Source organism: Rissa tridactyla, chromosome 9 (assembly GCF_028500815.1).
Source record: "Rissa tridactyla isolate bRisTri1 chromosome 9, bRisTri1.patW.cur.20221130, whole genome shotgun sequence".
NCBI lineage: Eukaryota > Metazoa > Chordata > Aves > Charadriiformes > Laridae > Rissa > Rissa tridactyla.
The window spans coordinates 29653463-29665913 of record NC_071474.1 but is presented as its reverse complement, the minus strand read 5'-3'; the positions used below and the strand labels follow the sequence as shown (position 1 = coordinate 29665913).

At 34.9% G+C, this 12451-nt stretch overlaps 1 protein-coding gene across 4 annotated transcripts in view; it reads right to left on the bottom strand.

Annotated features, from left to right (window-relative positions):
- DIAPH2 (diaphanous related formin 2) overlaps positions 1-12451 on the bottom strand; it is a 229851-nt gene that overhangs the window by 64348 nt on the left and 153052 nt on the right. For all 4 annotated transcript variants that reach the window (XM_054214099.1, XM_054214100.1, XM_054214101.1 and 1 more), the window contains one exon: positions 85-180. In XM_054214099.1, the coding sequence (XP_054070074.1) occupies positions 85-180 (96 nt within the window). The remainder of the gene's footprint in view (positions 1-84; positions 181-12451) is intronic.

Below are 12451 nucleotides of genomic sequence, written 5' to 3'. Positions count from 1 at the left end.
TCAGTGAAAACTGTTGGTAAATCTTTTACAAAACAACTTTTTCCCACTCAGTTCACAACTAGAAGTTTTTAGAAAGCATCTTACCTTGTCCTCTTGGTGTTCGTTTCCTGCGATCTCTGAATGCTGCTCCTGACTGCAAAGCCTCAAGCAGACTATCCATCACTCCTGTCTCATCACCCTCTGAGAATGGGAGAAAATAATATTAATCTCAGTGCAACTGAAATCAGACTTTAGGAAGAAAAAAGTAAAAGTGTTGTCAAGTTTACATAATGCTTCCAAATAAGAGTTGTATACATTTTAATGTAATGGATGCTGTCAGTGCTTCAGGTATCACTGTCTAGTTTGTGTATGATGCTCTATTAAGCAAAATTGATGCCAGTCCTACTGTTCTTTCAACGTAGAGATGTTATCTTGTGCATTATTGATGACATCTTCAGCATGCAGATAGACAGCTGCTGGTGAATGACTGCTGTTTCGCTGTTTAATTCCTGAAGTAGAAACAGGTCATCTCTTTTTTATTTAATCAACATACATGGAAAATCTGATGAAACTCAATGGCACAAAATTAAATTTTTGAGATACTGCAAGTATTTATATGTTGCCTCCCATTCTCATGATGCATTAAATCCTTGGGAAAAAAAATAATTTATCTATACGACATGCAAGGATACATACACCACAGCATGTAACAGTACACCATGGATTATCTTAAAGTAAGAAGAAAGATGAGAGAATCATGCAGTGAAAGTAGGTGGCATAACATTTCTTAAACGCTGAATTCTACTTCTGTTAAATCTTTCTCTTGCTTTTTTCATATCCAAGCTAACCTGTAGCCTTTAAATTGCTGGACTTTATGGTGCATTATGGAAATCTGGGTAGAAAGATTATTTCCTTTTTATGTATCTAAGTCTTTAACTTCTTTGCACTTCACTCTGTTAATAACAGTTGATAGCAGCATTCAACAGCAAAAGAAATAGAGGTCAAAGAACTGCAATGTTACAAAACTATTGACAAATGCCTCTTTTTCTGTTCACATGTCTGTGTTACAATCCAAAACTAAGATATAGACTAGACTCAGCAGGTAGGTGGACATTTTATTCACATCTCTCAGACTTCAAGTTAATATAAATTTCCCCATCAGAGTGGGAAGATAATTACTTTATGCAACAGATTTACATTACAGTAAAACACTTTGACTCACACAAAGTGTAGGAGGTTAAATGTACATTCAAGCCCTCAAATGTTCAAGTTTAAAAGCAGCTTCTTAATGCAAAAGGTATTCTGCCCTGGTTCTCTATTACACTTAGATTTATTAGACTAAATCCAGACCTGATGTAAAACCACTCCTAAAACAGTACTTGGTTCAAATTTCTATGTGATTATCAGCGTAAGTACTTGACACAGTAAAATTATACATCAATGCAATTTAAACCATTATATATAATATACAACACACACAAAGTTTTCTCCAGTGTAAGATGAAAGGGAGCAGAGCAAGAATAGCAACCAGCAGAAGACTCTGAAATACCAGTTTTAATTACATTCCATCTAAAACCCTTAAAAAACTAAGCTCCTGCAAAATAAATAAGTAAATTAACTTCTTTTGAGTCACACTCAAATACAGAAGGCCAGAATCTTGTCTAAAGCATACACCATAATTATTTTCCTTACCCTACACGTGCTTCTTTATTGTTGTCTCTGTATTGAATTTATATTCTAAATCAAAGGTCTGTGAATACACTTTGTCCAAACTAATACACACCAAGTTAGTCTGAAACGTTTAATGAATGCAACTGTAATACATAGAATTAGTTAATATGTTAGAATATTTTATGTGTAGGAAAAAAATGCATTCAATCTTCATTAAAAAATAAGAGTTGGCAGAGTTTATTCAAAAAAGATAAAATTCCTTCAATACTTCATACATGTTTATGAAGCCTTCCACTTCTTTTTTGCTGAGTGTGCTATTCTACCTACTAATTAATGCAAGTGCTAAAAAACACTATTTTTGGAATATCAAAATATACAATATAAAGACACATAAATTAAGGAAGCTGTAGAACACAGTGATGAGATTTTTAACTCCTCAAAGTAAAATTTATGCTACGTCTGATCTCAGCTCTGCACCTTAATCAAAGTTGTCAGGTGATTAAGTGGGAACTGGACAGAGAACTGCATTTTCAGTTCGCCTTCATTAACATCCCTAAATAAAATTCAGCATAAATTTCAGACTTTCCCCATAGTTCTTGCTGAGTTACATCACATACTACTAGCTCTCTCCTTGAGAGAGAGGATTTGCCCCCCCCCCCTTTTTTTATGTACTACCTATAGCAACTTGTAGACATAAATCAGAAACAAAGACAAAAACTAACAGAAGTTTCTAAACTGATAAATTTATTTCCAACAGAAATTGTCAGCGGAAATGAAATACGTAATGCTTATTTCCCTTTTAAATATCTTCCATTGTACACAGGGGTAGAGTGAAGGGTGAAAGATAGTATTACAAACAGAACAGTGACTATTGCTAGAGATGTATAATAATCCCAGCCCAGTCAAACTGAGTCAACTTTTCAAAGTTAATGCACAAAAATAGTGCTACCCCTTGGAACAAAGACAAGATAGATAAATGACCATGGATGACTAATGCCAAATCAGCTAATATAACGTTCTCTCCACTCATGTGGAAGGAAACTGCAAAACTCTGAAATTAACTTAACGTTTTAAATGGCCAAATACCTCCTATTATTATGATTATTGTTTGAGAATAGCAAAGGTAGCATTTGCTTATAAGAAAAAACAAAACATTAGTGGGGAAAAAGAAAAAAAGTATGGTAGTTTTCACCTGGCAGCATGAAAGACCTTTCAAACCAATTTTGAAGACAACAGAACACAAGACTATGAGATTAGGATTCTGCCAAAGATATTAGACTAAATCTATGGTTTATGGTTTCTGTTAATGCAATATACTGCACTTCATTTGGCTAGAAAAGTTCTCTCTCATTTATCCGGTCTTCAGCATTTAATATAATGTCTGCTTAATTAATCAGTGGAAGGTGCAAAAGATGGTCTTTACTAAAATATCTGGCTTAGTAATAACAAAAAGTTGTTTATAGATAGGAAACTTTAACATTTGAGAGCTTACCAGCTAAATTTTTCTGAAAACCTAATTAGTGGATTTGCCTTAACAACAGATCACGTACAAATAAGAAATACTACCATTTTGGAAGATCAAAACAAGCCTAAGATTTGGAATAATAACATAAATGAAAATAACAGAAACAGATGAGTGTGTATAACTTCAGGTGCAAGCTCCTCATTAGGGAATGACCAAGAGCTCCAATATAAAGAAGTGACCAAAGAAACAACGATGAATTACCAATCTTGATCAGTGCGTTAAAAAGTCAGCATATTCCATTTCCAGTAGTAGTGGTATACAAGCTTGATTATGGCATTCATAGAAGACAAATCACAACTGGAAAAGCCTTTACACTAACTACTGGGGTGGATTCTAAGAAGAAATGCCTAAGGCAGCACAATTTCTATGACTATATAAAGCAGCCACTGAAAAGAGGTATGACAATCTCCTCCTGTGCTTAGAATCCATGAAGTCCAAAGAGAGAAAACTTATCCCAACAGATAATTTCCCCAACAGAGGGTTGTTCTGGTACAGCAGCAAACAGGAAAACATTTAGGCAGAGTTAGTGGAAGTATCTTCGCAATCAAAAATTATGTTTTAGAATGTGTTCACAAACAAAACTGTGGGAATAAAGAACACTATTATTGATGGTGTATCTTTAAAAAGGGGACGTGACAAAATGGGGAATGACACTGCAAGAAACCAGTTATTGGCATTTAGGCTGCTGCTTAAGTTACAGTGTGAAGAACAACTCCTGTCTATCTCTAGTCATGAACAAAGCCTTTACTTTTGAGCAAGTGCCTTTATTTTCAAATGACTTCTAGTGCAGATATGGCTTCTATATTTATGAGGAAAACTGTCCTTCCAAATAATAACTGGTTGTTTAGAATATTTATCAAGACAAAAATACATCAGGAAAGCACGCGATCAGGTATGACTAGCCTGTCCTAATTTTTATTCATGTGAATTCAAAACTTTACAATCAATTAGCAGTTTAATACTAAAGTACTTCCCAAAGAAGTAAATATTGTACAGAAACAAAGCATATAATCTATTTCCAGAATATTATTTTTAAATTTCAGCTTTGCAAAGATAGATAACCTGTCCCAAACTCAAGCCATTCTCTATATTTTATCCATCAGTAAGTGGTACTTGAAGATGGAAAGACAATATTAACTTTAGAATTGTAAATATTTAGAAACAAGGCAGGAAAAAATATTTTCTAAAAAGATAAAAATCAATGTAAATGTGCCTTTGCATGTGCAATACTACTGTAGGAAAGACTGCAATAGTATTACACAATCCTTAAGCCTCCCTTTGTAAAACATAAAATCAAGATTTAAAAAAACAATAATCAATACATGCAGGACTAAAAGGATCAGGCGTGCTTTTAGACATCACTGACCGAGTCTACCTTCTGCTTTGTATCTACTTTTATGGTTTTTAACTGTCACTCTCCTTACATGGAAATCTTTCTTTGACAAGTACTTAAGAAAGTAAATGTTTAAAAAAGAAAATAATCAAGATGCTTTGCTGGTCTGTATGCCTTATGTTGCTTTTATCTACTGTATGAGAATTTGCACAAAAACAGTTCAAGCAGTTAAAAGAGTCCAGAGAAAAAGCTCATCAAGCACATCGGGTCTTTTACCCAACACAAATAACTGTGCAGAGCTGACATTTAACCTACCCCTGGAAAACAGCAGAGGGATTAAAGTATCTTCCCTTTTAAAAACAATTATTTCAAACAGCTTGCTCTTATAGTGTATTATGCCTGTATCTGACAAAGACGTAGAACAAAGATTCCTCAGTATAGGTAGGTAATTTATTTTAGTATGATCTGTACATTGCTAAATTAACCACGAGGACTATTTTATAAAGGTAGAAAACAAACACTTGAGAATGATGAAGAATGTTTATCTTATTTTTCACAGAGCAAATGCAATCCTTCACCTGCTTCTGTAGCCATTTTCTCTTTTTCAACAGAGTTCCTCTGAAACAGAGGAACCATTTCAACACAGAGATGAAGATAAAATATTTCTTTGCTATCACTGCTAGCACCTTATGAAATACAACCCTTAAGTTAGATTTAGCATCCTCTGTCGATGCTACATTCCTTTATCACTTCCTGACAAATCTCATCTAAACATCAAAAAGAGACACCAACACCCATACCTCCTGATATTAAATGCAAAATAACGTTCTTTTCTATTTATAACTCATATCATTAAAATGAAAACTGAAATCGACAAAAGACACATAGGTAAAGTATCATTCTTTTGCTAGCCTGAGTAGCAATAAAAGCTACAGCTCAGCCAGGACAATAAGTCTTACTGTCTTTTGGTGGTGGTGGTTTTTTTTTTTTTTTAAATAACTGCTGCTAATATTTCATATCGGAAACTGAAATGTGTTTAGTTTGTTGTAGCCTATGAGGCTTTTAAAGTCATTCTTGCAATCAAAAGAGGAACGCTGAAAGATCACACTAGAAAAATTGTGACAGTGCTCTGTTTAGTGCCTAACTTGAACCTTGAATGACAAATGTATGTAAAATCAGAGCTTTTTCATAGACTTTTCATAAAGATGGGAATATTCAACTTCTTGGTTTGCCTCCGATTCGGCAGGCATTCTTGAACTTGCTTCTGTGGTAGTGGCCGGCTCTGACATTTTCAACTTCATGAGAGTTTTTTGTTTCTCTCCTCTAAACAATCGCACTGAATTGTTCTAAAAATAGGTCCTTACTTTCTTCAAGAAGACAAGTGTCAACTTCCCTGAAGCCAAGCTCATTTCCTTTTCTCATCAATTTATTTTTTTTTGAGTAAAGGTATTTAAAGATTTTAACTTCAGTACCCCACCCCCATTACAGAACAAAAAGAAAGAACAGATTTAAGTGAGGTCTTAAAGTAAATCTGGAAGAGGTAAGAGGTTTTAGCTAAATATTGCCTCCTAGTGTCAGCTATATTTCCATGCACTAATTAAACAATCCTGTTTTTCCTGGCTCAAAATGTTTGTACATACTAGACAAGGGACTCAAACATAACTTTCTGATTTAGATTGGAAGAACTAGAAACTTGGTGAGACCAATTTCAGTTTCTTTTTGTGGCCTCTACTACACAAAGTTTTACCTCTGCCTTCAGCATATTATCACCTAACAAAAGGCAGGAATCTTCCTTTTTGATAGATCATAATCTATCTTCTGGCAGATTTTTTCAGGACCTTCACGATGACTGTTTTTTCAGTTTGCACTAGAAAGGAGGCTATTTTGATTAGAACATAAAATCCCCCAATAACTACTACTATTCTTAAATGAAATCTAAGAACTAGTGTAGCACTACCGTTGGTAAAAATGAAACAAAAAAATAGTTTAGGCTTTTTAAATTATTTGAATAACTTCGGAGAAGAGACTACAGAAACTGCACTTCACTCGAAGCTACAACAGAGTTCAGCCATGCATCTAAAACACGATCCACCTCCTATCTCTTTGGTTTCTTCAGTTCAGATTCACACTAAGGCTCCGAGAGCCCCAGGGAACAGGCTCTTGTTTCTGAAGCATTTTGCTGCCTTCCCTTTTATTTGCCTGCACCAACTAGGTGAAGATTACTATAGGAATACCCAATACTGGTGCACTTTCATTTGCCAGTAAAGGCAATACTCTCGTGTACTTTGCAAAAAATCCTGTACTCCTATTATTACAAATATACCAATTGTAAACTAATTTAAGCTAATAAAAAGTTTATAGGAATTTTCCAGGAATTTTTTCCTAAATTTAGGCCCTTACTGAAAGAGTCCAGTCAAATGGCACATTAGGCAACACATGCAGTCTACCCACCTGCTTCTCCAAACGGTTTCGAAATTATACTTCTGTTCACATCTTGCACTACCCTGTTTTGCTTTGAACCTTTAAGTACTTTTCGTTAAGTCTAATGTGTGTCCTGTATACACTTTTAAAGAAGACTTTTTATTCAAAATCAGTACCAGAATTTTTAATTGCAATATATTCACTTTTAAAAGTCAGTTTTCAGTGTCTTTTGGAAAGTGTGTTTTTGTGTTCTTCTCATATATTTGCATATTATTAATTTGCTAAATTTATTTTGCATGCATAATAAATATCTTCAGGAAGCAGTCTTCCTCGGCATTTTGCACTAGAATACAATCTCATGACTGTTATTTACTTTTTAATTAAAGGAGAACAAGTTAGGACAGTATGACTGATAAGTGAACCTATACCTCATGTCAGTTTATGAAACAAGGCAAATCCTTGCTTACATACCAATTAGGCTTATTGTTTATGATAACCCGATCTCAGGCTGACATAAAGTTAATAGAATGAGAAAAAAAACGTGCTTTGTTGTACTGGCAGGTTACTGACAACAATTTTTGAAATATGCACACTTTTTCATTTTCAGAAAATGTCACCATGGGTAAGGTCTACTTCAGTAGGACTGTATTTAATTGAAATGTATCAGCATTCCCCTGGGGCCTCATTCTGAATGGACTTATGCCCCTTGCAAGGATGATTTTCACTAAACTTAAAAAAAAAAAGGCTTTAATATGGATTACTTAGTAACAAATGGGAAGACATTGCCTCTATGTTGGAAGATTGTGTAGCTCAAAAAAATGAAAGAAAAACGACCATACAATAAATGATGTAATCCATCTGTAATCAAGTCCTACTACTGTTTGAAGGCTACATTTCAGTCACAGTGCTAAGCAAATTTTAATGTATATGATTAGCAGATAGATCAGACATCAAAGCTTTCAGCATTAGAAAATAATTTTCTTTTAAAAATGGCTCAAAGTTGCACAACTGCCAGAATATTTTAGGGAAGAAACCAGTCTTAGGAACTCATTTTGGGGAATGATAATTTCTTGTTCTTTCAGATTTATTTTGGGGTTTTACTATTATTCTTTAATCTTGTAGTGACCTCATTCTATTTGTATTTAAATTACTCCACGTCCTAAAACAAGTTTAGCCAGTTGTAACAAATGTGAGATTTCAGTGCCAAAACCAGAAATGACCAATGTTGGTCCTAAACTCATTTTGGGATGACAATTATGAAGTCAAATACGTAACAAAGAAACCTCTCTGTGACACATAATATTTATCAGACAGTAATTGGTTTATATGAGCCTTTCTGCCTTTTAGAAGAAAACTTCTGTAGCTGAGCTTTTCTTATTACAGTTTGCAAGAAAGAAACCTTTTAAAAAATACATTTTATTTTAGAGCAAAACAAACCACATGTCCATATGATAGAGAATCAATTATCTTTCATCTAATACCTTACAGAATTCTTGGTCAGCTCCTGACAGCCCTATCAGTGTATGTTCACTTTTATCACAAAAATTAACTCAAAAAAAGGGAAGCTATTAGTTCAGACTAAACTGCCAAACTTCATTTCTTAGCCTGATACCTCCAAATATACCCAGTATGAGAAAAAAAAAAAAAAATCCTTCCTGCTAAGAATGTGTACACAGAAAAATGCCATGGCGAATGTCAAGGTCTAACTTATTCATGTTTTTGAATCCTTTCTACATAGATTTCGAAGCGGCTCTGAAACCTACGTTGTTTTCCATAATGATTAAGCAATTTCAGGTGGACTGGACAAATATGGAATCTGAATATAACACAGACATCAAAACTTAAGAGAATTTAGAATGTGTAGCCCAAGCTGTTTCCAGCAGGAAATGTACTGTTGACCCTGACATGTCACAGGATTTACCTGGAATCTACTAACTAGCCAAGTCCTACTGCAATCACAGAAAACTTCACTTAAAACAAGAAGTATTACAGAGTATATTGTCACAAAAATAGAGAAGATAGTAGAAAACACACACGGTTTCAGAACTCATTTATAATATATTCAAGGTTGGGCTGTATAAATTTCCTCATTAATACAGTTACCTGTTTTGTTACACTGGTACAAACCAGCTATCAGTTCTTTGATTTTTCTGCAAAGTTTCTAGTTGATAGTTTCTCATTACTTCATTGTCTAAAGAGATATTTTGGTTTTAGCTTTTGATAGCTTTCTGAAAATCATCTTTTATGTGGTAAAGTTGAACGTTCTATAGTCTCAAGACAAATGTTAGTACATTATGGCTCTCACCTTACAGAATATGACACCAAATGATGTCCCTCTAGGTTTAAAATCTAAATTTCCAGACCTGCAAAGTTGCACTTTTACAATTATTGCCCATCTGGCAAGCATAAAAAAAACCAAGCGTATTTCTACTTCCTACTTTCATACAAATCCAGAAGCAGAGCCTTTGTTCCTGCTGGACGTGTAAAAGATGAAATGCAATATGTTTAGAATTTTTAAAATCTTCTACCAGTGGATTGCACAACTCACCAATGCCAGCAATTTCAAGTTGAAAATCTGATTATACAACTAACAAAGAACCACTGAAATCGATGACAAAGTTCAAGTTAATTTAATTAGATCTCTACATTTGAGAAGAAATAGGCTTTTACCATTAAAATAGATGTTCTTTGGTGCCTTACAGAACTTTTCCTTTTAAGTATACATTGCCTTATCATCAGCCTTTTAAATTACCTTTAAGTACAATGATTGTACTGGAGTACAAAACTACGCTAACATTTGTGGAAGTGTTGTAACATTTCATTACTCAACACTTCAGATGGAAAATTATTAGTTAAGATCTATTATGATATATATTGGCAAACTATCATTATTTAATTCATGGTTTTAACTCAGAGCATTCAGCTCGGGGGCCCCCAACATAAAAAGGACATGAACAGAGGAGGCCGTGAAGACGTTACGAGGGCTGGAGCCTCTCAGAGGACAGGCTGAGAGAGTTGGGGGTGTTCAGCCTGGAGAAGAGAAGGCTCCAGGGTAGACCTTACAGCCTCTTCCAGTGCCTAAAGGGGGCCTACAGGAGAGATGGGGAGGGACTCTTTATCAGGGAGTGTAGTGATAGGACGAGGGGTAATGTCTTTAAACTGAAAGAGGGAAGATTTAGAGCAGATATGAGGAAGAAACTCTTTGCTCTGAGGGTGGTGAGACACTGACACAGGCTGCCCAGAGACACTGTAGATGCCCCATCCCTGGAGGTGTTCAAGGCCAGGTTGGTCGGGGTTTAGAACAACCTGGTCTGGTGGGAGGTGTCCCTGCCCAGGGCAGGGGGTGGCACTGGATGGGCTTTAAGGTCCCTTCCTACCCAAACCATTCTATGATAAACCTTACGTAAACTAGCGTTAAACAATTGGGGGCGGTAGTGTGGTGGCGAGGGTGATGTTTAAGCATACAGTAGAAAGAGGCTCATCAACATGATATTCTTTCCTACATAATTTCGGAAACTACTCTTGTGAAGACAGTATCTTCACACTTCTATTAGAAATGAGATACTACAGCCACAGAAAAACATAACAATTCTACTAAGACAGAATTTAGTCACTGAACTTGTCCCGCCACTACAGTCAAATAAATTTCCATTTCACAGTAGTTTACATGCAATCCTCCTCCTTGCTATCTGATTCCTGAACAAACTTTTTACTAAAGAAGTTAGTTGACCACCCAATTTAATTATTTCAGAAACGTTTTTTAACACTGCAAGTTCTACAAAATATACAAATATAATGTTAAGTAACAATTACTTTTGAGATAAAAAAATGTTACTGGTATTTTCAAAATTAACAGCAATACCTACTTTTTGAAATAAGAACACTTTCTCCAAGGAAAAGTTGAATTTGCATAGACAACTATTCAAAGTTAACATTTGTTACTGTTCAGTAAATAGTCCCCAAGAAACCTACTTTTAAGAGAAAAGAAGCCAATTCTTCTGCCTTTCTTAACCTGTAATTATCCCAATCTCAGATTTCAGAGTCTAATAATTATTTTTCTTCCCCTGACAAATTACCTCATTAAATCAGTTTACTTGGAAGGCACCATATGCCATATTCATAAACAGAAATTTTTCCATTGCAAAAATTTAAAAGGGGAGATTAAATTTTAAGTTGTAATTTCTTTCTAACTTCCTGTCCATGCTCACAACTATTTGCATTTCTCTTGAGCTTTTTTTAACCCATATTATTAACATTTACAGTAATTTTGCCATCCCCCCCTCATTCTCAAGATGACTTAAAACTCCTGCATAAACAGATCTTAAAAAATTTTGAGCAACTCATGCATAATTGCTTTGAAGAAGAAAAATCAAACCTCATCTTAGTTCTATAGATGCTCACATTTAAGCATAATGTAAATCTCCACCTAATTTTTTTCTGTGAATAATATATTTCAGGAAGAGTGCAGCGTATTCAAACAGACCATCAACATCAATATGAAAGATAATGACTTCCCATAGGAATTGTAACACTTGCCTCATTGGCATCCAGCACCATAAACTAATAATCTGTGGAATGTAAATAAGCCCCAAGTTTTATCACTCCAGGTACTCCATGCAATCACTAGACAATATATAAATTCAAAGGATTAAGGCTAAGACATTTACAAAATAATGTGTATCACGTAATAAACTTAGTATGTATTTCTGTTTACACTAAAGGACATAGAAGGAAGACATAACAATCAGGAAAGCACAGAATCATTAGAAAGCTGCAGGAAAAGTAACCTTCTCGAACCACATCCTGCAACAGTCAGTGCAAAACAACAGTTCAAGGAAACACAACAGAATTATTGCTCATACTAGTACATACCAGTTTGAATAAATAGCACATGATTTCTTATACATGAGTACTTGAAAAGGAAAAGTAGGAATATCCATCAACCACTAGCACAGAACTTCATTTCCATCATCTGCATTAGGGGAGAACGTTAATATGTCTTCAAAACAATTAATTCAATACTAATTGGGACTGAGGAAGCTCATTCTGTCTTTTATCCTAATACTGGTAGTTAAAAGGTGATTTTAATTGCCATAGTAATCAGATATAATGAAGAGCAAAACTGTTTCTGATTAAATAACATTTGCATCAGAATTGCTGTTATATAATTTTCAGCTCCTAGAAAGCTGTCTTCAGTTCTCTTTCTCTCTCTCTTGTTCAGATATGCACATGGAAGCAATGCTGCAAGAATTTTGCAGCTGTTAAATCAGACTCATGAGAGGAAGTCATGAAAGACTATATATAAATGTATCACCCCCCAGTCTTCTACAGCCCTCAAAACCAGGAAACACTGCTCAAAAACAGCTATAAAGAACGTTCTTTCTCCACAGAGCTTGTGAATGCTAAAGAAGATAAGGGACTGTTAAGCCCATTTCCTACAGAATTCCTCTCCTGTAAGGAGAAAGAATGGTTCATGATTTAGAATGTGAAATTTGGGATCTCTAGGTGTGTGGGTAAGTCAC